General features: G+C 38.4%; 2 protein-coding genes across 2 annotated transcripts; both read right to left on the bottom strand.

Moving 5' to 3' along the window:
* Positions 1-500: 500 nt before the first annotated feature.
* Positions 501-5296, bottom strand: LOC133240975 (olfactory receptor 8B3-like). The gene is made up of 2 exons (XM_061405942.1): positions 4313-5296; positions 501-541 (listed from the first exon to the last, which is right to left on the bottom strand). The coding sequence occupies exons 1-2, from the start codon at positions 5253-5255 to the stop codon at positions 501-503; spliced, it is 984 nt and encodes a 327-aa protein (XP_061261926.1). The 5' UTR covers positions 5256-5296.
* Positions 5297-9776: 4480 nt separating this feature from the next.
* On the bottom strand, positions 9777-11148 carry LOC133241825 (olfactory receptor 8B3-like). Its single transcript, XM_061407743.1, has one exon. The coding sequence runs from the start codon at positions 10704-10706 to the stop codon at positions 9777-9779; it is 930 nt and encodes a 309-aa protein (XP_061263727.1). The 5' UTR covers positions 10707-11148.
* Positions 11149-26755: the final 15607 nt, after the last annotated feature.

Below are 26755 nucleotides of genomic sequence, written 5' to 3' on the forward strand. Positions count from 1 at the left end.
CCAGTGTATATTTCTTTTATTTCTTTTTCTTCTCTGATTTCCATGGGTGGACTTCCAAAACTTTGTTGAATAACAGTGGTGAAAATGGCTATTAATTGTAATTGTCTTGTCTTGTTCCTGATCTTAGAAGAAATGTTTTCAGTTTTCTACCATTGAGAATAATGTTTGCTGTTTTTTACATATTACTTTTTTAAGAACTTTATGAAGTCATTTTAACAGAGAAAAACAAATCAAAGGGAAAATCCATTATCCCACCACCACCAAAAAAGAAAAGAAAAACCCTCAACATTAAAATAATCATTGCATATGTATTATTAGATATTTCAGATGTAACAGAAGTATTTGGGGAAGTCTCCAGTTTCAAAAGTTGTTTACTAGTAAGCAAACCCTGCTGGATCTTCCCCATTGGCTCCTTCAGATCCCCACTCCATCCTTCTGCAACGTTCTCTGGACCCCTCCCTGAAGGTTGGCTTTTGTGGGCTACATCAGTGGCTCCCTGGTTACCTGGTGTCTACTTGGGAACTGTCAGGGGAGGCACTAGCTGAGAGGGAAGAAGGGAGAGGCAAATTACATGCATGGGACTAAGACATACAAACTACTAGGGAAAACAGATAAGCAAAAAGAATATATTATATAGTAATTATGACTATTAATTGTGATAATTTTTAACAGAGTAGAGCATATAAAAGTAACAACATATCATGCTGTACACATGAAATTAATATGAATATGTAAATCAACTATGAAAGTGAAAATGAAGTCGCTCAGTCGTGTCCAACTCTTCACGACCCCATGGACTGAAGCCCACCAGGCTCCTCCATCCATGGGATTCTCCAGGCAAGAGTACTGGAGTGGCTAGCCATTTCCCCAGGGATCAAAGCCGGGTCTCCCACATTGTAAGCAGACGCTTTACCATCTGAGCCACCAGTTTGGGCAACGAAGTGAGGGAAGACAGAATATTTGCTAAAGGACTATTGTCCAGCTCCTAAGTATACATCTAAGGGACTGCACCAAGTTAGGCCTATTTCCATGTGCTTATTGGCCATTTATACATGCCATTTACACACATGGATGTGTCTTTCAAATGATTTGCAAATATATGAAACTGTATTTTATCATTGAAATATATTTGTTATTAAATTGCCATGTATTTTGGATACAATAAATTTATCAAATCTATGCACTGCAAATATTTTTCTAGTACATGGTTTGCTTATGAATATTTTTATAGGTATTCTAATTTTAATGAAGTTTACCTTTTTTCTCCTCTTTGGGATCTCCTGTTTACTAGAATATGTCTAAGAAATCTAGGCCTACACCAAGACATTTTCCTATGTTTTTTTTTTTAGACACATTTAAGCTTTGTGTCTATTGTTTTGATCCACTTTAAATTAATTTTTGTGTATGTTGTTAAATAGAGATCAAGTTTAATAGTTTTCTCATGAAAGTTAATATTTCCAAGCATCAGGTTCTTAGTTTTTCTTTCTCTCTGGAACTGGCTTATTACTTGGTTAAAAAACAATTAACTGTATAGATAAGGATCTTTTTCTGAATCTTATATTTTATCTGTTATTCATTCATCTGTTTTATAACGAGAAACTCAGTCTTTATTTGAACATTACACTAAGCTTTAAAATCAGTAAGTTCTTTGTGTCACTTAAAGTTCTCCAAGGAGCAAAGGCCAAGAAATATTAGATTTGCAAGACATTTATTACTTCCCTGATAGCTCAGTTGGTAAAGAATCTGCCTGCAATGCAGGAGACCCTGGTTCAATTCCTGGGTCAGAAAGATCCGCTGGAGAAGGGATAGGCTACCTACTCCCATATTCTTGGGCTTCCCTTGTGGCTCAGCTGGTAAAGAATCTGACTGGAAGGTGGGAGACCTGGGTTCGATCCCTGGGCTGGAAAGGTCCCCTGGAGAAGGGAGCGGTTACCCATTCCAGCATTCTGGCCTGGAGAATTCCAGGGACTGCATAGTTCATGGGGTCTCAAAGAGTCAGACATGACTGAGGGACTTTCACTTTCTTTCACTTTCAAGACACATTATAAAAAAGTCAATGAAGGCTAAAATAGGCAGCTGAAAATCCATGAGAAAGGGCTTCAGACCTCAATGAAAATCTGACATCTAAGAAAGGAGACAGAGAAGGAAAATCCCAGGCCACAGTGCAGTTCTATAATTCTCATTAATAATGATAGAAAGTCCCTAACCAAAAACTGTCTATCAGGAGATACATGTATAATATATAACATATAAAATGGCCAGCTCCTGTGTGACCCACCAAGCTAAACTGTTGGCTGAGGACATCTCAGAGTAAGCATGGACCCTGCCTGAACACTGGTGGATCCAAAGCAGTATAAGCTATAGACAGTGACTGATGCTCCCCACAGCTACTTATCTTGACTGGGAGCTGAGCATCATGTCTAGAGCTGTGAAAGTCCACACTCAAAAAAATAAATGATACCCCAAAGTTCTCTCTGATTTATTTAGTTACTAGTATTTGTATTTATTATAATATTCCCTTAATTATTATTTATAACAATAAAATTTATTATTGTTGTTACTCAAACAAGATAACACAATTTAACAAGTATTTCTTATCCTGCAAATACATCTGATATTCTAAATATACAAGCTGAAAAGGCACTGGAGAAATAGGAAACTTACAGAAAACAGCATCTACTTTAAATCTGTTAATTACCTTATCAGTGAGACAAGGTGCTACAATCAAATGTTGAAATCCTAACGCCCCAATGATGATGATATTAAAAGAAGGGACCCTTAAGAGGTACTTAAGTCATGAGGATGGAACCCTAACAATTAAGATTAGTGCATTGTAAAAGACATTTCACAGAAATCACTAGCCCCTTCCACCAAGTAAGCATATAATGAGAAAGGTGTAGCCCAGAAATGTGCCCTCACTCATTTATGCTGTTACTCTGATCCTAGACTCCCAACATTCAGAACCGTGAGAAATAAATTTCTGTTATTTATAAGTCATTGAGTCTGTGGTATTTTGTTACACTACCCTGAATGCACTGAAACAGGTTTAAATAAGCTCAAGAACCATTGAAAGGAATACAGTTTATTATCATTAGCATATGACTTTTTTCATGATAAATCTCATTAGATGAATAAAACAATGTCTAACATATTTCTCCTAACTTAATGTGCAATATTTTCCTTTAAAGTGATAAATAACAAACTCTGCAGTAAGAACTATATGCTATTTTTCAAAATATTTTATGTCATTTTATATAATAATGAATGCAAGTTTTATAATAAAGCAGCCAGTCCCCTTACTGGGATCCTAAGGTACATGTGTATTATTCCTTTAATTGTATTCTGTTAATGCCATCTTTGGCAATAAAAGATGGAACTACATATATTCTCTTTAATATTACATGACCTGGGCTGATGGAGGCTCTCAAAAACAGGTGATACTATGGTACAGATACTGCAATTTGCCAAGGGCATAAGAAAGGACAAAACTAAAAAGTAAGTTGATAAGAAACAGAACAAAAGGAAAAGATCAGAGACTATGATAACACTTTAAGCTATATACTAGTTTGTATTAAGACAATTTATTGAATCCTGTTGCCTATACCAGCAATATTATCAACAAGCATGAGAATGCTTCTGTAGTATTTGGCACTTCTGTGTTTAGATAGGCAAAGTGTAATTTTAAATTTCTATGATTTACACTTCATCACATTTGTACAGAGTAGGAGTAACACAGAAGATGGAAGTATAAAAAAATTGTATTTAAAAAAGTCAGCATATTTGTTCCTTTTATAAACAAGTTACTATTCAGTAAACTGATATGAGGTACAAGAAATACAGGGGACAAATATGAGATAAGACCAGCAATGAGGGAGTAATAAGACAAGTCTATTATTCCAAATATAACACAATCTGTAGAAGCAACATGGTGATAAACAAAGAATCTTCCTGAAAAACAACAATAAAAACTTGAGTTGTTTTATAATATTGCCACTTCAAATTAGAACATGGTTCTCCTCTGGGTTTTTTTTTTTTTTTTAATTTATTTATTTTAACTGGAGGCTAATTACTTTACAATATTGTATTGGTTTTCCCATACATCAACATGAATCTGCCACGGTGTACACATGCTCCCCATCCTGAACCCCCTCGCACCTCCCTCCCCGTACGATCCCTCTGGGTCATCCCGGTGCACCAGCCCCAAGCATCCTGTATCCTGCATCAAATATGGACTGGCAATTCGTTTCTTATATGATATTATACATGTTTCAATGTCATTCTCCCAAATCATCCCCCACTCTCCCTCTCCCACAGAGTCCGAAAGTCTGTTGGATTTTAAACAGGGATTTCCTCAGTGTCACTTTGATACCCTTGTTCCTTAAACTATAAATCAAAGGATTGAGCATGGGTACCACATTAGTATAAAAAACAGAAGAAATTTTTCCCAGGTCCATGGATTCAGGAGAAGAATATTTAAGGTACATGAATGCTGCTGAACCAAAAAAAAGAAAAAGAGCAATCACATGGGAGCTACAGGTACTAAAGGCTTTCGATCTTCCTTGAGAAGATTTGATATGAAGAATGCTAGTAAGGATGAAGATGTAAGAAATTAGGATGGTGAAACTGGGTACTGTGATGTTAATACCCACGACAATGAGAACTACCACCTCATTGACATAGGTGCTGGTACAAGAGAGTTGGAGGAGTGGGAGGATGTCACACAAGTAATGGTTGATGACATTCACATTGCAGAAGGTTAGTCTAAGCATGCACCCTGTGTGAGCAGACGCTCCAGCAAACCCCATCACATATGCAGCCAAAGAGAGCACCAAACAGACATGATGGGACATGGAGACCTTATACAGCAGGGGATTACAGATGGCCACATAGCGATCATAGGCCATTGAGGTCAACATATAGCACTCAGAGATGACAAAAAAGAGAAAGAAAAACAGCTGAGTCATGCACCCCACATACGAGATGGTATTCTCCCTGAATACAAAGTTCATCAGCATCTTGGGGGTGAAAACAGAAGAGTAACAGAGATCAATGAAGGACAGGTTGAAGAGGAAATAGTACATGGGGGTGTGGAGGTGAGAATTTAGACCAATAAGAATGATCAAGCCCAGGTTGCCCACCATGGTGACAACAAAGATCACTACAAACAGGTGAAAGAGGGGTTGCTGGAGCTCTGGACGGTCTGTTAATCCAGCAAGAATAAATTCAGTCACTAAGGAGTCATTTCTAGCCAGCATTCTATTTTCAACTTCAGAAATCTGTGAGAACAGAAGAAAATTTCATTAGCAGGAAAAACAGCTCTTTCCTTACAGAATCACTTTTATATGAGTTTTACTTATGAGACACCATCTCAGACTGGCAGAAATCATGTAAGTCCTCCTCTGCTTCATAGTGTCTGGAGGCACGCACATCTCAACATTTAAATCACTCTTTTTTATTAAATTTATTTATTTATAATTGAAGGAAAATTGCTTTACAATATTGCATTGTTATCTACCAAACATCAACATGAATCAGCCATAGGTTTACCCATGTCCCCTCCCATGTCTTTTGCTTTCATGAGTTGTATGGGACAAATCATGGCTCTAACTTTATTTTTACTAAAAGATAGAGGGATGGGGTGGAGAAGGCAATGGCACCTCACTCCAGTACTCTTGCCTGGAAAATCCCATGGAAGGAGGAGCCTGGTAGGTTGCAGTTCATGGGGTCACTAAGAGTCAGACACAACTTCACTTTCACTTTTCACTTTCATGCATTGGAGAAGGAAATGGCAACCCTTTCCAGTGTTCTTACCTAAAGAACCCCAGGGATGGGGGAGTCTGGTGGGCTTCCGTCTATGGGGTTGCACAGAGTTGGACACAACTGAAGCAACTTAGCAGCAACAGAGGGATGGGGTAGCTGAGGAACAAATCTACCTGTTGATGAGTTTCAGTGGTGGGAATGTATCCCCATCTCTCTAACCTACTCATCTGACCAGTCATTTTTTCATTCCTACTCAAGTTTCCATCACTCTACTAGATATCTCAGTTTCCCTATGATGACCTTCAAGAAAGAGAGAATTCCTATAGAGCAGAGGCCACGCCAATATTCTGCTTCCTGGAAGAAAGTGGTTAACAGTCTATAGGATTTACAGATACTTACTACAAGATATTACAAGCTCAATAATTGGTAACAGGTATGGAGGAGAACCTTGGTGGCCTAAACTTTATTCTTAACCATATACTCCATTGTTTCTACACATTTTCCTGCTCTATTCCATCCTAGAAGAACAGAGGATGAATAAAACAAGGTGGATGTACTTTACCATGTTTTGTAGGATGGCATGAAAGAGAAATAAATTAATTTGGGTGCTGATTAAATAAGCCATTAAGTTAGTGAAAACAAACCAAGCTGTATCCTTATTATGACGTATAAAGTTGTATGATACATATATTTCAACAAAAAAAAATTTAGGAGAAAAATATTTTCTTCCTCTGATATTGCTATGTTCTGGATTTGTCACTTGGAACTGCTATAGTTCCCCTGTTACCAGAACAAGGACAAAGCCAACACAGAGGATATGCTCAGAACAATAAAAGCAGTTGAGTCAGAGATCCAGACCTTGGAGTTTCTTGTTAGTCAATATAAATACTTTTCCTCATTTTTTAGCGACAAGAGAAAAAGAAATCTGGTTAACTCACATTCCTTCCATTGAGGGAACTCAGAACCGAGGGAGCTTCACATGTGTTTCACCTCCACTCTTCTGGAAGAGCTGGCTTTGGAGATATCGACGCTGAGCAGATGCAGTCACAGAATCTTCTCCCTGTGTTGGCAAAAGAGTCAGAGCACTGATATGACAGTCTGAATAACAGGAGTTAGTCTAAGGTTCAGGTTAAAGTTGTACCTATAAATCTATTAGGAGACTGTAAAGGGAAACCATAGACTTGGCAGCTACATCACCATGTTATAGAGCACATGGCATTTGCTTAAGGCTTGTAATTTTTTTTATATCTGATTAGAAATCCAGGGGTAAGTCTCCCCTAAGACCTTCCCATTGTGATACGCTCTGCAGGCAAGAAATTGGTGTCTATTTTTATACCCTAATCATGATAGTAAATGTTAGTTTTCCTTCAGGGAACATACATCCCCTGGGACATAGAAAAAGATCCTCTCTGTGCTTCATAAAAATGAAAATAATTAATGTCACTGAAAATTTCATTAACTGTCATTCCAGGTAACATATTAATTTTTGTAAAAATTTATAAACACTTCAGTAAAGGTTATTTGCTTTGTAAAATAGATTGAGTATCTTTAAATATTTATGAACATTTTATAGACATATAGTAAAAGGATATTTTTATTGCTTTTAGACATTAATGTTTCAGTAAAATGCTATTAGGTATAATTCTAATCCAACATTTAGTTTGGGCTGTTCTGACTCAGTATGTCTTTGCTTTTAATAAATTAAGTCTATAAGAAAATCAGGGGCTTCCCTGGTAGATCAGCTGGTAAAGAATATGCCTGGAATCCAGGAGACCCTGGCTCAATTTCTGGGTCAGAAAGATCCCCTGGAGAAGAGATAGGCTATCCACTCCAGTATTCTTGGGCTTCCTTGGTGGCTCAGACAATAAAGAATCCACCTGCAATGTGGGAGACCTGGGTTCAATCCCTAAGTTGGGAAGATCTCCTGGAGGGGGGCACGGCAACCCACTCCAATATTCTTGCTTGGAGAATCCCCATGGACAGAGCAGCCTGGAGGGCTACAGTCCATGGAGTCACAAAGAATCGGACATGACTGGGTGACTAAGCATAGAGCACATAAGAAAATCACTGTTCAAAGACTTCTATTTCTTTTTTTATATAAATTTATTTAAATTGGAAGCTAATTACTTTACCATATTGTATTGGGTTTGCCATACATCAACATGAATCCACCACAGGTATACACGTGTTTTATTTCAAGAAAATATGACTTTAGAATTTCTAGATATGTATTACAGAGAAAGCAATGGCACCCCACTCCAGTACTCTTGCCTGGAAAATCCCATGGATGGAGGAGCCTGGTGGGCTGCAGTCCATGGGGTCTCGAAGAGTCGGACACAACTGAGTGACTTCACTTTCACTTTTCACTTTCATGCATTGGAGAAGGAAATGGCGACCCACTCCAGCGTTCTTGCCTGGAGAATCCCAGGGACGGGGGAGCCTGGTGGGCTGCCATCTATGGGGTCACACAGAGTCAGACACGACTGAAGCGACTTAGCAGCAGCAGCAGATATGTATTAATTTCTATGTGTGCTTCTGAGATTGCAGCTAACATTTATTTTGAAATAAGTATAGATTCACAGGGTGTTGGCTAAAATAATGTAGAGTCCCTTGAACTCCATCTAGCTTCCTATCATGATGACATCTTTCGCAATTGCTGTGTAATAGTAAAACCAGGAAACGGACACTGGTTTAGTAATGGTAACAAGACTTCAGGACTGCAGACAGTGAGGTTTTAGCAGTTTTATATGCACTGAGTGTATATATTGTGTGTGTGTACGTGTGTAAATCTATGCAATTTGATCCTTTGTATATATTCATGTAGCAACACCACGACTGGATACAGAACTGTTTCACTGCCTTTAGAAATTCTTATACTACTCTTTTATAGTCACACCCATCCCCTTCCACCTTCATCTCTGTTTTCTCCATCTCCATCTCTTTCATCTTCACCTCGATAGTCAAGTCATTTGGCAGATAATAAATGAAATCAAACAATATGCAATCTCTGAGACTGGCTTTTTTCAATAGTCATGATGCCTTTAATGTTCATCCCATTTGTTGCGTGTATCAATAGCCATTTCCTTTGCTGTTGAGTAGCATTCCATTTTTTTACAATTTAAGTTTATTCCACCTTCTTGTATTTATACAAAAGTAAATCTGTTTTATTTATGGAAAATGTTTCAGGCACAGAGGCTAGAAATCACAGTTGAAGCTGGTTCTTCTCTGAATCCTCTTTAAGCCAATATGAGTCAAGGCTCTCATTCTTCCTTCTCTAGGAATAAAGACTGAGACATCCAGATTTTTAGCAGGTTTTTAATAACCGGTCAAAGACAAGGGGAAAGCAAGGAATGCCCTTCCACTACACTTTGTGAGAGTGTACAGCATCATTACCAGTCATAAGCAAGTTAGTCAGGGAAAGGCATTTGGTTATAACAAAATTTCTATTATCTAAATTTATTATCATTCATTCAATCCCAGTACACATGTGGTAGAATTGCACATCAATACCAGTGTGAGAAACACATTTACCATCTGGAGTACAGTGCTTGTATACAGTTTTCTTTTCCCCCTTTTCTCCTTACAATGTACAGTCAAATAAGTAGGTGACACCATCAAAGAAAGAATTTACAGATCCACAAAAAGGAAAGTCTACCATGAATCCTATGATGCTAGATTAGAGTCACAGATAACATGTTTCTATTAAATATATATTAAGATTCATTGTTATTCAGTCACTAAGTCATATCTGACTCTTTGAAACCCCAAAGACTTGCAGCACACCATAGGAGCCACAGTTTTAGGGGACTGCCTCACTTTCTTGGATTTTACCTTCAAAACACCCCAGCAGGTTCTCACAGTGAAGATCTGAGAAAGAACCACCTTGGCTGTCACAGGGAAGGGAAAGAGTGATATTTGTAATAATTACTAGTAACAAATAGTACTAATTATTGGTAACAAATAGTACTAATTATTAGTAACAAATAGTACCAGCAAATAGTACAATAAAGTTCCACTTAGAACACCGTTTTCCTCAAAGTCTTACTCAGTGCAATTTGGACATCTTTGTTCCTCAAACTGTAGATGAAAGGATTCACCATTGGCCCCACAATGGTGTAAAAAACTGTGGACACTTTCTCTTCATCCAGAGACCCAGCAGGAAAAGGCTTGAGATACATGAATGCAGATGATCCAAAGAAAAGAGAAACCACGATTATGTGGGAGCTGCAGGTACTGAAGGCTTTGGACCTGCCCTCTGCAGAACGGATGTGGAGGATGTTGGAGAGGATCAAGGTGTAAGAAATGAAGATGGTGACACTGGGCACTATGACATTGACACCCACCACAATGAAAACCACCAGCTCATTGATGGAGGTGCTTGTGCAGGAGAGCTGGAGGAGAGGAGGGATGTCACACATGTAGTGATTGATGATGTTTCCATCACAGAAGGAGAGTCGCAGCATGCACGTAGTGTGGGCCATGGCACCCACAAGCCCCATCACGTATACACCCACCGTCAGCATGAAGCAGACCTGACGGGGCATGGAGACCTTGTACAGCAGGGGCTTACAGATGGCCACGTATCGGTCATAGGCCATTGACGTCAAAATACAGCACTCATCAATAACAAAGAAGGAGAAGAAGCAGAGCTGAGTCATGCACTCTGCGTAAGAGATGATGTTCTGGCTTACGAAACTCATCAGCATTTTAGGGGTAATGACAGAGGAGTGGCAGAGATCAATTAAGGAAAGGTTGAAGAGAAAGTAGTACATGGGAGTGTGCAGGTGAGGGTTCAGACCAATAAGAATAATCAAGCCAACGTTCCCCACCACAGTGACCGCATAAACTGCTAAGAAAATGAAAAAGAGAGGCAGCTGGAGTCCTGGCTCTTGTGTTATACCCAGCAGGATAAACTCAGTCACTGAAGATTCGTTCCCTGGGGCCATTCTTCCCTAGGACATACCTGGAGAATAGGACAGAGGGTAATGTTAAAATGAGTACCCCACTCTCTCCACCCAACACCACTCTAATGAGACAGACCCAGAATGTGAGAAGGAACCCCGACCCACCCCTCTGTGCCTTTGTTTTCTTTTCTGTATAAAGGCTGAGGGAATTTTTAAAGATGGGTATCAAAAACACTAATGGGCAAGTTCTACAGGGATAAGATTCAGTAACACTGTGACCTCGTGACAACAGCATCTCTGCTCCACTTCTGCTCTGACAGTTTACCAGGCCCACCCAATGATCAGTGATCATCTCAGCAGAGAGAAGGCACATCATTTCAGGGTGTCCCAGGCTTTCACAGATGAGGTTTGGAAGACGAGTAACAGGACAGATAAAATTCAACACTCACCTCATGAGGACCTCAGTCCTGCTGGATTAATTGAGCTCAGAGAAACAAAGTCACTTTCATCCTTCCCAAATGTCAGATAAAGGACTTCTACAAGCTCTCAGAAAGGTCCTAATGTCTCTCCTTGCTAAATTCAGCACAGAATCAGATCAAAACTCAGATTTGGGTCAGTTTTGGGAGCTTCCAAATGACAAAATCAAGGTCAGCTCACCTTATTAACTCTTCTCCATCATTTGCATGGAAGGGCAAGTGGCTCTGATGAATTTTGAGGGAGAGCAACCTAAAACAGAGTTTTCTGTTGTTTTGTTTTCAGTGAGTTTCAGACTAATGAAGCCAGAGCACAGACCTCAGTGGCTCTGGCTCTGAGATGCCACGAGTTACAGGTCATGATTTCTGATGGTGGCTCTGCAAAGTGTCCTCTTCAAACTAGAGGGTGTAAATAGCATCTGCTGGTGCCCAGGGAGCCACCTGCTAATATGACCCATGGGTTTTTATGAATTGGGAAATCCTAGGAACCTGATTAAAAGTTAAAAGACCTATGGTTTCTTAGTGTTTTCCCCAGAGGTCAGACTTTGAGGCAAAAAGAAATTACCTACTTCGCATATTCAGCCTAGTTCATGATAACAACACCGAGTTACTGGAAGTATACCATTTTACAGACCTTTTAGTTTCTTGTAAAATAGGATGCATCCCCAAATAGAAAAGCTGAATCTCCCCTGCATCCACGTGGTTTCTTTCTAGCATCTATCACTATATGAAATACTATACATTTATTCGTTCCTTGCATGTTCCCACCACACATAAACACACATTTATGTACTCACAAACGTTTGAATCTAAGCTATATTTTTTTTCTATTTTCTTCAGAGGTATTTCTGCAGCACCTCAGAGCAATACTTGGCACATAATAGGCACCCAATAAATATTTGTATAATAAAAGAATAAAGGAATGAGGATCCCTTTCCCATCTTTCCTGGAACCTATGTTGGACACTACAACAAAATTCTTGCCTGCAGGCAAAGGCTTATGTAGTACTGGTGTTTTTCTTTGCAGACCTGAGTGTGAGACAGGAAAGACATCCGTAAGGCCTGTAAGGTCACTGCTAAACTCTTAGATGTCATCTAAGAGCACTTCAGATCAAAGCTGCTGAATTCAGAGAAAATAATATAATTTTCATCTTCCCTGAATGTCGCAAAGAGGATTTCCACAAATTCTCAGAAATGTCTCAATGTCTCTCTCTGACAGCATAGATCAAAAGGCAGATTTGGGTCAATAGAAGGTTTCAAATGCCAAAATCAAGGTCAGCTCACTATCGGAAGCCATTAGGAACCATTCGAGATTTTTATTTCTATTTTTGACATAGGATTGAAATCATCTAAGTGCAAGCTTAGAAAGGTTAATATGGCAATGGCTGGTAGAATGGCCTGGTGTAAGAGTGACTAGAGACAAGGCGACTCACAAGAGGCAAAAAAAGATCAATGAATGATAAAAATGCTCTGAATTAACTGTGCTACTGTGAATAATTCCAAGAAACAAACACATGCAAGAGATACTGAAAGGAAAGTCAGTAGAGCTTCTCACAAATGGGATAGAAATAGACAAAAATCCCAAAGATATTAGCCTAGGTGCTAGGTTAAACTATGATGTTACTACAAACAGAAAATTCAGAAAGAATAGGAATGTTCACAAACATTATGCATTCAGTTGTGAACATGCTGATCTTGAGTTCCCAGCTGGACAAGCAAGTAGAAGTATGGGAACCCACAGCAGTATTTTTGCCTGAAAAATCCCATGAACAGAGAAGCCTGGTGGGTTACATAGTCCCTGGGGTCACAAAGAGTTGGACACAACTGAGCAACTAAAAAGAAGTATACAACCCAAATAAGGCTAAATAATGCTCAAGAGGAAGACCAGAATCTGATAAAAAGATCTGGGGACCATTCCCACAGAGTCATGGAGTCGGGCGAACTCAATAAGAAAGAATAAAGAGAGCAGAGACACAAGAAAAATATTTGGAAAATCTTTCGTATGGATTACACATAGGATAATTGAAAACCCAATCATTACTAAAATGAGTCCCAACTATTATTACTAAATCCTTAGAAAGAACAAGAGTACCAAAAATTACTCAGGACAAAATTGAAATGTGTCCCACAAGATAAACATTTTTGGGCTTAGTCTTGATGAGGACCTTAGAGATTCATTAAAGCATGTGTTTTCTATGAACATGTTAGAAGTTTTATTTAGGTGATGCAGAAAACAGAAACACTCCCTCCAAGTTTATATTACATGAAGTCACATTACAAGAAAGTTTATGGCAAAGTGCTAAGCTAAAGTTAAAGGTCATTCTTTCATCTTTAACACAACCAGTATAAATACAGGCAGAGAAATGATTGTAGAGATACTCAGCTTATTTCTAACATTGCAAAACTAACTCATTATCCTCCTTTCTTCTATCTACATAGTGGTCACAGTAGCCTGATGTAGTTATAACAAAATGTGTCAAACAGTTATCCTTTTCACTGAGCTATATCTTTGGCTAATTCCTGGTTTGTTTTCTTAACTCAAGCCCAATATGTTCTAACTTAACAAAGTCAGCAGTAAATTAAGTTTCATACTAGACTATCATGCTGCTGCTGCTGCTAAGTCACTTCAGTCATGTCCAACTCTGTGCGACCCCATAGACGGCAGCCCACCAGGCTCCCCCATCCCTGGGATTCTCCAGGCAAGAACACTGGAGTGGGTTGCCATTTCCTTCTCCAATGCATGAAAGTGAAAGTGAAGTCGGTCTGTCGTGCCTGACTCTTAGCGACCCCATGGACTGCAGTCCACCAGGCTCCTCCGTCCATAGGATTTTCCAGGCAAGAGTACTGGAGTGGGTTGCCATTGCAAGGTGCATAAAATGTAAATCTTTTTTTAACTAAATAGGATTTTAATTTGCAGTATTATGTCACACTGAGCTAAGCTGCTGCAAACATCCAGAATCATTGGCAACCTAGATGTCCATCAGCAGATGAATGGATAAGAAAGCTGTAGTACATATACACAATGGAGTATTATTCAGCCATTAAAAAGAATACATTTGAATCAGTTCTAATGAGGTGGATGAAACTGGGGCCTATTATACAGAGTGAAGTAAGCCAGAAAGAAAAACACCAGTACAGTATACTAACGCATATATATGGAATTTAGAAAGATGGTAATGATAACCCTGTATGCGAGACAGCAAAGAGACACAGATGTATAGAACAGTCTTTTGGACTCTGTGGGAGAGGGAGAGGATGGGATGATTTGGGAGAATGGCATTGAAACATGTATAGTATCATATGTGAAACGAGTCGCCAGTCCAGGCTCGATGCATGATACTGGATGCTTGGGGCTGGTGCACTGGGATGACCAAAGGGATGGTACAGGGAGGGAAGCGGGAGGGGGGTTCAGGACGGGGAACATGTGTACACCTGTGGCAGATTCATGTTGATGTATGGCAAAACCAATACAATATTGTAAAGTAATTAGCCTCCAATTAAAATAAATAAATTTATATTTTAAAAGAAGAAAGAAAATTAAATCTACAAGTGCCAGAAAGGAAATGGGAAGGCAGAATCTAATTCAGCAGATCTGAGGTGGGGTTCTAGATTCTGATTTTTTTTAAAGGTGTAAAGTCTGGTATAAATTCATGTTTTTGCATAGGGACATCTGGTCTTTCTAGCACCAATTGTTATGAAGACTATCATTTCTCCATTGATTGCTTTTGCTCTTTTGTCAAAGGTCGGTTGACTATATTGTGTAGGTCTACTTCCAGATTCTTTTAATCCACTGTCTTTTCCTTCAACACCACACTGACTTGTTGTCTATAGTTTTATAGGGAGTCTTGGGCTTCCCAGGTGGCACAGGTGGTAAAGAACCCGACTGCCAATGCAGGAGACAAAACAGACACAGGTTCATTCCCTGGGTGGGGAAGATCCCCTGTAGGAGAGCATGACAACCCACTCCAGTATTCTTGCCTGGAAAATTCCATGGACGGAGAGCTTGATGGTCCTCGGTCCATAGGGTCCCAAAGAGTCTGATACAGCTGAACTGAATTAACATGCACACACACATAGAATCTTAAAATTGGACAGTCTCTCTCCTGTAACTTTGTTCTCATTCAGTGTTGTATCTGATATTCTGGGTCTTTTGCCTTTCTATATAAACTTTAGAATCAGTTCCTTTTTTTATTTCTTTATTTTATTTATTTGGTTGCTCCAGGTCTTAGTTGCTGCATTGTTGTTGCTTAGTCGCTAAGTTGTGTCCAATTCTTTCGTGACCCCATGCACTGTACCCCACCAGGCTCCTCTGTTCATGGGATTTCCCAGGAAAGAGTACTGGAAAGGGTTGCCATGTCCTTCTCCAGGGGATCTACCCACCCAGGGAGCAAACTCGCATCACCTGCATTGCAGGCAGATTCTTTACCACTGAGCCAACTTTTGTTCATTTGTTTGTTTGGTAGTTCTCACTGTCAATTTTGAGGGATTGTCTACAGAGATAATCATATCATCTGAGAACATAGGCAGCCATATTTCTTTTTTTTCCAGGATGTATTTAAAAACTGTTTAAAGTTATCATTCCAAGATATAGGCTCAAATATTGATATGTTTGAAAAAATGTACCTCGGCATCCTTTGTCCTAAGGAAAATCAAACCAAAATTATAATGAGATACCACTGCATATACACCAGAATGGTTAAAATTAATAAGACTGTCTACACCAAGTGTACATTTGGATGTGGCACTCCTGGAGCTTTCATACACTGCTTTTAGAAGAGAAAATTTGGATAGATACTAACACATATATATGGAATTTAGAAAGACGGTAACAATAACCCTGTGTACGAGACAGCAAAAGAGACACTGATGTATAGATCAGTCTTATGGACTCTGTGGGAGAGGCAGAGGATGGGGAGGTTTGGGAGAATGGCATTGAAACATGTATAATATCATGTATGAAACGGGTCGCCAGTCCAGGTTCGATGCACGATACCGGATACTTGGGGCTGGTGCACTGGGATGACCCAGAGGGAGGATATGGGGAGGGAGGAGGGAGGAGGGTTCAGGATGGGGAACACAGGTATACCTGTGGCAGATTCATTTCGATATTTGGCAAAACTAATACAATTATGTAAAGTTCAAAAATAAAATAAAATTTTAAAAAATTAAAAAAAAGAAAGCAAAATGGTATTTTCTAATAAAGCTGCACACATAGGTAGCATCTGATCCAGACATTCCACCACTGTTATACACCCAGAAAAATTAGTGCATGTAAAAAAAAAATACTTGTACAAGAATGTTTACTGAGGTTTTACTTTAATAGCCAAATTTCCATCAAGGAAATCAAATTGTAGAAAATACATTCAATGAGATATTTCTCAGGAAAAAAAAAAATGCTCTATCACATGTGCCAATGTGGTTGAAATACAAAAATCATTATGTAGAACAAAGACAGAAGACCCAAAAAGAGTATAAACAGTATGATTTTATTTGTAAGATTTTTGTTGTTCTTGTTGTTGATACAAGGAATAATGACTTTATTCAGGAAGCCAGCAGACCAAGAAGATGATGGACTAGTGTTCCAAAGAACCATTTTACCTGAGTTAGAATTCAGGCTTTTTTTGTACTAAAAGGAGAAGACGTGTGACTGGTTGTTGCGGACTTCTTTTTTTTTTTAATATAAATTTATTTATTTTAATTGGAGGCTAATTACAATATTGTATTGGTTTTGCTATACATCAACATGCATCCGCCACAGGTATACACATGTTCCCCATCCTGAACCCCCCTCCCTCCTCCCTCCCCGTACCATCCTTCTGGGTCATCCCAGTGCACCATCCCTGAGTATCCTGTATCATGCATTGATCCTGGACTGGTGATTCATTTCACATATGATATTATACATGTTTCAATGCCATTCTCCCAAATCATCCCACCCTCTCCCTCTCCCACAGAGTCCAAAAGACTGTTCTATACATCTGTGTCTCTTTTGCTGTCTCACATACACGGTTATCATTACCATCTTTCTAAATTCCATATATATGTGTTAGTATGCTGTATTGGTGTTTTTCTTTCTGGCTTACTTCACTCTGTATAATAGGCTCCAGTTTCATCCATCTCATTAGAACTGATTCAAATGTACTCTTTTTCATGGCTGAGTAACACTCCATTGTGTATATGTACCATAGCTTTCTTATCCATTCGTCTGCTGATGGACATCTAGATTTCTTCCATGTCCTGGCTATTATAAACAGTGCTGCGATGAACACTGGGGTACACATGTCTCTTTCAATTCTGGTTTCCTCGATCTGTATGCCCAGCAGTGGGATTGCTGGATTGTGTGGCAGTTCTATTTCCAGTTTTTTAAGGAATCTCCACACTGTTCTCGGAGAAGGCAATGGCACCCCACTCCAGTACTCTTGCCTGGAAAATCCCATAGACTGAGCGGCCTGGTGGGCTGTAGTCCATGGGGTCGCTAGGAGTCAGACACGACTGAGCGACTTCACTTTCACTTTCATGCATTGAAGAAGGAAATGGCAACCCACTCCAGTGTTCTTGCCTGGAGAATCCCAGGGACGGGGGAGTCTGGTGGGCTGTTGTCTATGGTGGTCGCATGGAGTCGGGCACGACTGGATCGACTTAGCAGCAGCAGCAGCAGCCGCCGCCACACTGTTCTCCATAGTGGCTGTACTAGTTTGCATTCCCACCAACAGTGTAAGAGGGTTCCCTTTTCTCTACACCCTCTCCAGCATTTACTGTTTGTAGACTTTTGGATAGCAGCCATTCTGACTGGCGTGAAATGGTACCTCATAGTGGTTTTGATTTGCATTTCTCTGATAATGAGTGATGTTGAGCATCTTTTCATGTGTTTGTTAGCCATCTGTGTGTCTTCTTTGGAGAAATGTCTGTTTAGTTCTTTGGCCCATTTTTTGATTGGGTCGTTTATTTTTCTGGAATTGAGCTGCAGGAGTTGTTTGTATATTTTTGAGATTAATTCTTTGTCAGTTGCTTCCTTTGCTATTATTTTCTCCCATTCTGAAAGCTGTCTTTTCACCTTGCTTATAGTTTCCTTCGTTGTGCAAAAGATTTTAAGTTTAATTAGGTCCCATTTGTTTATTTTTTATTTTATTTCCATTACTCTGGGAGGTGGGTCATAGAGGATCCTGCTGTGATTTATGTTGGAGAGTGTTTTGCCTATGTTCTCCTCTAGAAGTTTTATAGTTTCTGGTCTTACATTTAGATCTTTAATCCATTTTGAGTTTATTTTTGTGTATGGTGTTAGAAAGTGTTCTGGTTTCATTCTTCTACAAGTGGTTGACCAGTTTTCCCAGCACCACTTGTTAAAGAGATTGTCTTTAATCCATTGTATATTCTTGCCTCCTTTGTCAAAGATAAGGTGTCCATAGGTGCATGGATTTATCTCTGGGCTTTCTATTTTGTTCCACTGATCTATATTTCTGTCTTTGTGCCAGTACCATACTGTCTTGATGAATGTGGCTTTGTAGTAGAGCCTGAAGTCAGGCAGGTTGATTCCTCCAGTTCCATTCTTCTTTCTCAAGATAGCTTTGGCTATTCAAGGTTTTTTGTATTTCCATGCAAATTGTGAAATTATTTATTCTAGCTCTGTGAAAAATACCATTGGTAGCTTGATAGGGATGTAAGATTTTTTAAGAACAGGAAAAATTACTCTGAAGTGACAGAAATGAGACTTGTTACCTCAACTGCATGGGAGTTCCCTATTGATTAGAAAGTGACATACAGGAAATTTATGGGGTCATGGAAATGTTCCATATCTTTTTCTGGGTGGTAATTAAATAAGTTTATACTTAGGTAAAAAGTCATTAATCTGTATATCTCATATTTTTATATTTTATCATATGTAAATTAGGCCTCATAAATTACAATTTGAAATGTTTTTATAAAACTTTATAAGTAAAATTAGTGTAAAAACTTATAGAGCTTAAAAATTTAAACAATATATTGTTCAGCAGACCACTTAGCAATTATTATGGAAGACTAGTCTGTTTCAGCAATACATCTCTAATCTGTAACATTAGTATGGGGTAGACTCATCTACACCTTTCCATACCACCCTTAGAGACAGACCAGATGGGTCAATAGTCTTATACAAGATTTTGCTTGGGTGTTTCCATAAAGGATATTCCGACTTATATTGAATCCATGTCCCAAACCCGAGGAAATTCAATGAAGTTGACATAAAGTAAGAAACCCTAGAAAAAGAATAATCAGAATCAACTGGGACATTAACTTCTTCCCATTTAATCTTGTGCTCCATAAGCTCTGCCAATTGTCACTGTTGGCATTTCTATCACCAAGAGTGACAGTCAAGCTTGTCTCCTTAAAAAAAAAAAATAATACAAATAATTTTAGTTTAAAGATATGGCAACCTTCATGTTTAACAGCAAATCCGACTGAAAACTAGCTTAAAACCAAGTATGCAAAAAACAGGAAAACTCAATCCAATGAGGAAAAACCTCAATCTCTAGAAACATGCTAAAAATAACACATATTTTAAAGTTAATAGATAAGAAAAAAGAGCTGTTATTAATATATGTTATACATTCAATGAAAACTTTGCATGTTAAGGAAAGACATAAAGATATGGAAAAAAAAAAACTGATTTCCTTGATCTGAAAAATACAATGTATGAAATGGAAAAATGTGCCAAATCCAAAAAAATACATAATCCCAAAATAATCATGAGAAAAACACTAGAAATCCCAATTGAGGGATATTCTACAAAATGTTGCTCTTGTTGTTTAGTCGCTCAGTCTTGTCTGACTTTTTAGTGACCCCCGTAGACTGTAGCTTGCCAGGCTTCTCTGTCCATGGGACTTTCCAGGCAAGAATACTGGAGTGGGTTGCCATTTCCTTCTCCAGGGGATCTTCCTGACCTAGAGATGGAACCTGCATCTCCTGCCCCTGTCTCCTGCATTGCAGACAGGTTCTCTTACTGCTGAGCCTCCAGGGAAGCCCATTCTACAAAATACCGAATACTCTTCAAAACTGTCAAACTCATCCAAAACATGGGAGGTCTGAGAAAAGGCACCAGCCAAGAGGAACCCAAGGAGACATAATTAATCAATGCACTGCAGTATTCTGAATGGGATCTTAGGATGGAAAAAGAACATTAGGTAAAAACTAAGAAAATTGAGATAAAGTATGGACTTTAATAATAATGTATCACTATTGGTTCATTAACTGATGAATGTATCACACTGCTAAGCCATGAGGGAAGCCCGATGTAAGATAGCAAGAGGAACCAGACTCTCTACTACATTAACAATTTTTCTGTAAATTTAAAACAATTCCAAAATAAAAAATGTGTGTAAAAATAAATGTGTTGAATGGAGTTAACACCACATCAGAAGAAATGATGAGCTGATGGGTAAACTTAAATTAGAGCAATAGAAACTACCCAAAATGAAATCCAGAGAGAAAAAAAGAACAACAAAAATATGAACACGGCATCAATGAGCCCTAAGACATCAAGCAACCTCCTATGTTTGTAACTGGAGTTTCAGACCACAAGGAGGAGGAGTGGGAGAAAAATACTTGAAGACATAACAGCTGAAGACATTCACCTAAAGTATACAGTGAACACCCCCTGACCGCCTAATCTGAGAACAAAGTTGACTACATAAGCTATTTAACAATTGTCATTTCTGGTATCGTTGGGCTAGGTTATTGGATCTACCACCTACTCAAAACCAGCTAAAAATACTGAAAAAAGGTATTCTATTTTATGAATGGCTTTTGATCACATAAATTTTGGATTATTTATTAATTGTAAATACATGTTTTAGAAACTATTTAGGGTCATATTTGATGGTAAAATCAGAAAAGCTGGTATATTCATTATATGCTTCTGCTGCTGCTGTCACTTCAGTCGTGTCTGACTCTGTGCGACCCCATAGACGGCAGCCCACCAGGCTCCCCGTCTCTGGGATTCTCCAGGCAAGAACACTGGAGTGGGTTACCATTTCCTTCTCCAATGCATGAAAGTGAAAAGTGAAATTGAAGTCGCTTAGTTGTGTCCGACTTTTAGCGGCCCCATGGACTGCAGCCCACCAGCTTCCTCTGTCCGTGGGATTTTCCAGGTAAGAGTACTGAAGTGGGGTGCCATTGCCTTCTCCCATTATATGCTATAGTAAAGTAAATTAACCAAAAAACCAAAAACATCTCTTAAATGAAATGTATGATTTTTATTAGATAAAAAACCCAAATAAAATATATTCATAATTCTAAATAAAAATTTGTACTTGCTTTCAGAATACAATTTTTTTGTATCAGGCTTTGTAGTTGAAATAGTCATTTTCAATTCTTGATCAATAGTTTTTAATTTCTTTTATAACCATCAATGAGAAACTTTATATGTGTAAGAGACAGAGTTTAAATCATTCTTGCCACCATTGAAAACTTTGCTCTCAAAATCATATTTAAATAATGTGAGTTATTTTCTTTTTACTTACAAATTTAATGTTCAACAAATTTAGAACTAATTTTATTTTTTCATTGCCAATATTTAAAAATAACAAATCTAATTTTCAGGAGTCTTATGCATTCTTAGAGCAATCACACTGCATCTAGTTTACATGCCATGAAAAGGACAAATTGGCTGGAGATAGATGGAAGTATCTGACATGGGGAGACAGAGACTGGAGCACCTACTTGGGGATGGAATCCCAAGCATCAGGATTCCCTGCCCAGCCTCCCACCACCGTAAGCTGAGCACCACAAGTCTGAGCACCTGAAACAAACACCTCCAGCAGCTGTGTGGAACTCCTGACCACAATAGGCACTGTCCCCTTTGTGTGTGACTGTCGTGGCTGGTGACCAGGTGGCGGAGTACTGCTTTGGTTGAGCTGTTGAGATAGAGCAGAGAATGCCTCACTTGGCTGACCATGCTTGTCGATGACCAGAGTATGGTATATGCCACCACATCAGACACACTCTGTTCTTACCCTTCTGAGGGCATCTATCTAGCATATATTTTAGGCTCTGTTCATCTAGGGATTCCACATGAATAAAACAAACTTTTTTTCCCAAAAAAAAATAGTATGCATGAAGCATATGCAGAAGGACAATAAAGCCATATATGACATTACTTGTATCTTCAAGAAATTCATCAATTTACAGACATAATACTTCCAAATATCCTAAAGGTATCTTTAAAATGCTTAATATATTGAAATAATTTTTACATCAAATTCTATAGTTATAATTATTTCTAAAACACTACATTTAAAGCTTCAAACATTTTAATTTTATATGAATTGTGGTTTTAATATTTTTAAATGATCAATTTATACAGGCTGATCTACAGAATATAAAGTCATCCTGCAAAATAAGCCTGCTGAATCACAGACCGGGCCAGGCATTTGCTAACTCATACTTCCAGCAGTGTGTTCTGGGCACTTGGATATCACATTCAGACTGCAAGTCATGTGTCATGCCTGCAACTATATTTTGCCTAGATAAACCAACATACTCCCCAAAAGTGTGTGAAACTGGTAAGCCACAAATATGTATGGCCCTTTACTTGGCTGGACAGGGCCAACCACTCATGGAAGTGTGTCTCTCCCCCCATGTTCTGTTTGCCTGGTTCTACTACACCCTCAGCTAAATCCTCCCATGCAGTGAAAATAGGACTACCAGAATACCTAGATTTAATCTTACCAACTCAATAACTTCAAAGAGAAAAGCCTGTTTAAACAATTTTGGCAGAAAAGACTAAAGCCAAATAACTGTTCCTGATTAATCACTGTCATCAAGGTTAGACTGGATATGTTTTGTGAAGGGTCAAGTCAGTCCAACACATAAAATGTGTTCCATTTCAAATTCCAGTCAAAAAATATAGCATACTACACACATCCTACAGAGGACATTTTTTTTAAAAGAGAATTGGATATATAGACACAGAGTATGAGAAGCAGCAGGGAAAAATATAAAGACTAATATCCTATTAAAAAATAAATACTACTTTCAGGACTGATGGAACAAAAGAAAGAGTAAGAAGCATTACCAAATTCTAGAATCTCAGAGGAGAAGCTCTACAGGATTGGTGCTTGGATTAATGGAGGGTTTGAAGATGCCCCACAGCTGGTACCTGGACCTCCGAAATAGAGACTCCACCAAGAGGTTGCAAGATCTAACATGGAGGGAGACCCTGAAGAAAACCTGACAAGTGCTTGAGCCACTCAAGGGGCAAAAGTCTGGACAATGATGTGAGGGAGCACAGTACCACTGGTAAGGGACTGTTGAACAGCTATCTACCATATCTAAGGGGTGCACCAAGTTAAGCACATTCCCATGGGCTTATTGGCCATTTGCACGTTCCTTTGGGATATGCCTTTCAAATCATTTGAGAACATATGATATGGTCTTTTTATCACTGAGACAAATTTTAATTAAATTGTTACATATCCTAGTTATAATACCTTTATCATATATATGTATTGCAAATATTCTTCCAATCTGCAGCCTGCCTCTAAATATTTTTTGATACATAGATGCTCTAATTTAAATGAAACTCATTTTTTTTTCTTTTAGGTTTAGTGTTTTCCAGAATATGTGCAAGAAATTTGTGCCTACATTAACATATTTTCTATGTTTTCTTCTAGAAGCTTCAAATGACAGTTTTATGTATATAGTTTTGATCCATTTAAAATTAACTTTGTGTATGACGTGAGGTAGAAATCAAAGTTTACTTTTCCTCATGATTAATTAGCATTTTTCAGCATCAATTGCTTAATTTGTCTTTACCTCCAGGTTAACATAGTTGCTTGGCTAAAAGTCAATAAACTATGTAAGTAAGGATCTGTTTCTAAATATTCTGTGTGTCCCATGGATTTATTTGTCTATATTTATAACAAAACCAATCTGTTTTGATTACCATATCCTAAAAATAAGCTTTAAAATCAGTTAGTGTTATATGTTATTTTGAGTTCTCCAAGAAACAGATGCTAAGAAATGATTAGACTTCCAAGACATATACTGTGGTAAGTGTCTGTGAAAGATAAAATGGGAAGGAGTGGGTGTCAGCAAAAAAGTTTTCAGACCAGGATGAAAGTGTGACACCTACGAAAGGAGAGTGGGAAGGAAGAATTTGGTAGAAAAAGCTCAGATTACAGTGTGGTTCAAAAAAAGTCTCAAATAGTATGATAAGAAGTCCCTAAGCAAAGACTGCCTATCAGAAGATATCTATGTTACAAAGATAATGGCCAGCTCCATTATGACCCACCATGCTAAGTCAATGGTTGAGAACATCTTAGAGGAAACATGGACTCTACCTAAACACTATGTTGGATCCAAGGGAATATCAGTTACAGACAATGATGTGCCCCACAAATGGTTCTGCTAAAAAGGGATTAGCAGCACTTATCCATGGCTGCCACATTTCACTCCCCAAAAGAAATTAAATCCCAAAGTTCTTTCTGATTTCTTATTATTGTAATTATTATATTCTATTATTATTTATAACATTTTATTTATTAATAAATAAATTTATTATTGTTATCCAAACAAGATAATCCAATTAAGAATTTTGTGACCTACCACTACATATGATACTCTACATATATGAATGGGAAAACTATAGGGAGAAACATCTAGGTAAATGTATTTATTATCTCATTGGTGAAACAACATTTAAGTAGTTTCAGGAAATGTTGATATAGTTTATTGTATTAATACACACCTTTGATAATACTTCAGTGGATAAGTGAAACATGGCTAAAATGTTTTTCCTAACACTATGTGTAGTATTTTCCTAATGTGATGATGAAATTTACAGTAAAACCATATGCCTTTTTCAAAATATTTTGTGTCAAGTAGATAGTAATAAATACAAATTTGATGACAAACTGCCCATCATACTTATTGGGATCCTGAGATACATATGTATTATTCCTCTAATCACCCTCTCTTAATGCTATGTTTGACAATAAATGGTAGGATTGCATGTATTCTCTTGAGTACTAAATGCATTTGCCTGATAGAGGTTCTCAGAAGCAGGTGGCAGATGAAACAGATTTTTGTTATTTTCAAAGAGAACAAGAAAAGCAAGATCAAAGGAAAAGTGTTACAAAAAATAGAACAAAATATCAAATATGAAACGACGCCAGTCCAGGTTGGATGCAGGATACAGGATGCTTGGGACTGGTGCACTGGGATGACCCAGAGGGATGGTACAGGGAGGGAGGTGGGAGGGGGATTCAGGATGGGGAACACATGTACACCCGTGGCAGATTCATGTTGATGTATGGCAAAATCAATACAGTATTGTAAAATAATTAGCCTCCAATTAAAATAAATGTATATTAAAAAATAGAATGGAATGGCATCAGGTGGACCTGTTTCTACATTAAGCTGTTTACAATTTGCAATGAAGACATTTCTTTAAATCCCTCTGACTATCATTTTGGTTCAGCCACTCAGTCATGTCCAACTCTTTGTGACCCTATGGACTGCAAGCTTCCCTGTCCACCACCAACTCCCGGGGCTTGCTCAAACTCATGTCCATCGAGTCACTGATGTCATCCAACTCTCATCCTCTGTCATCCCCTTCTCCTCTTGCCTTTAATTTTGCCCAGCATCAGGGTCTTTTCTAATGAGTCAGTCCTTCACATCAGGTGGCCAAAGTATTGGAGTTTCAGCTTCAGCATCAGTCCTTCCAATGAATATTCAGGACTAATTTCTTTTATGATTGACTGGTTTGAATTGCCTGCAGTCCAAGGGACTCAAGAGTCTTCTCCAACATCACAGTTCAAAAGCAAAACTTCTCTGGCGTTCAGCTTTCTTTATGCTCCAACTCTCACATCCACACATGACTATGGGAAAAACCATAGCTTTGACTAGATGGACCTTTGTCAGCAAAGTAATGTCTCTGCTTTTTAATATACTGTCTAGGTTGGTCACAGCTTTTCTTCCAAGGAGCAAGCATCTTTTAATTTCATGGCTTCAGTCACCATCTGCAGTGACTTGGGACCCCATGCCATTGTTTCCATTGTTTCCCCATCTATTTGTCAAGAAGTGATGGAACCCAAAGCCATGATCTTATTTTTTAGAATGTTGAGTTTTAAGCCAGCTTTTTCACTCACCTTTTTCACTTTCATCAAGAGGCTCTTTAGTTCCTCTTCACTTTCTGTCATAAGGGTGGTGTTGATTATGTACCTGAGGTTATTGGTATTTCTCTCAGCAATCTTGATTCCAGCTTGTGCTTCATGCAGCCTGGCATTTTGCATGATGTACACTGCATAGAAGTTAAATAAGCAGGGTGACAATATGCAGCTTTGACATACTCCTTTCCCAATTTGGAACCAGTCCATTGTTCCATGTCCGGTTCTAACTATTGCTTCTGGATCTGCAGAGAGATTTCTCAGGAGGCAGGTCGTGTGTTCTGGTATTCCCATCTCTTGAAGAATTTTCCACAGTTTATTGTGATTGACACACTCAATGGTTTTAGGGTAGTCAATGAAGCAGAAGTAAATGTTTTTCTGGAACTCTTGCTTTTTCTGTGATCCAACGGATGTTGGCAATTTGATCTCTGGTTCCTCTGCCTTTTCTAAATCCAGCTTGAATATCTGGGAGTTCTCAG

This window comes from Bos javanicus, chromosome 29 (genome assembly GCF_032452875.1).
Source record: "Bos javanicus breed banteng chromosome 29, ARS-OSU_banteng_1.0, whole genome shotgun sequence".
NCBI classification, from domain to species: domain Eukaryota; kingdom Metazoa; phylum Chordata; class Mammalia; order Artiodactyla; family Bovidae; genus Bos; species Bos javanicus.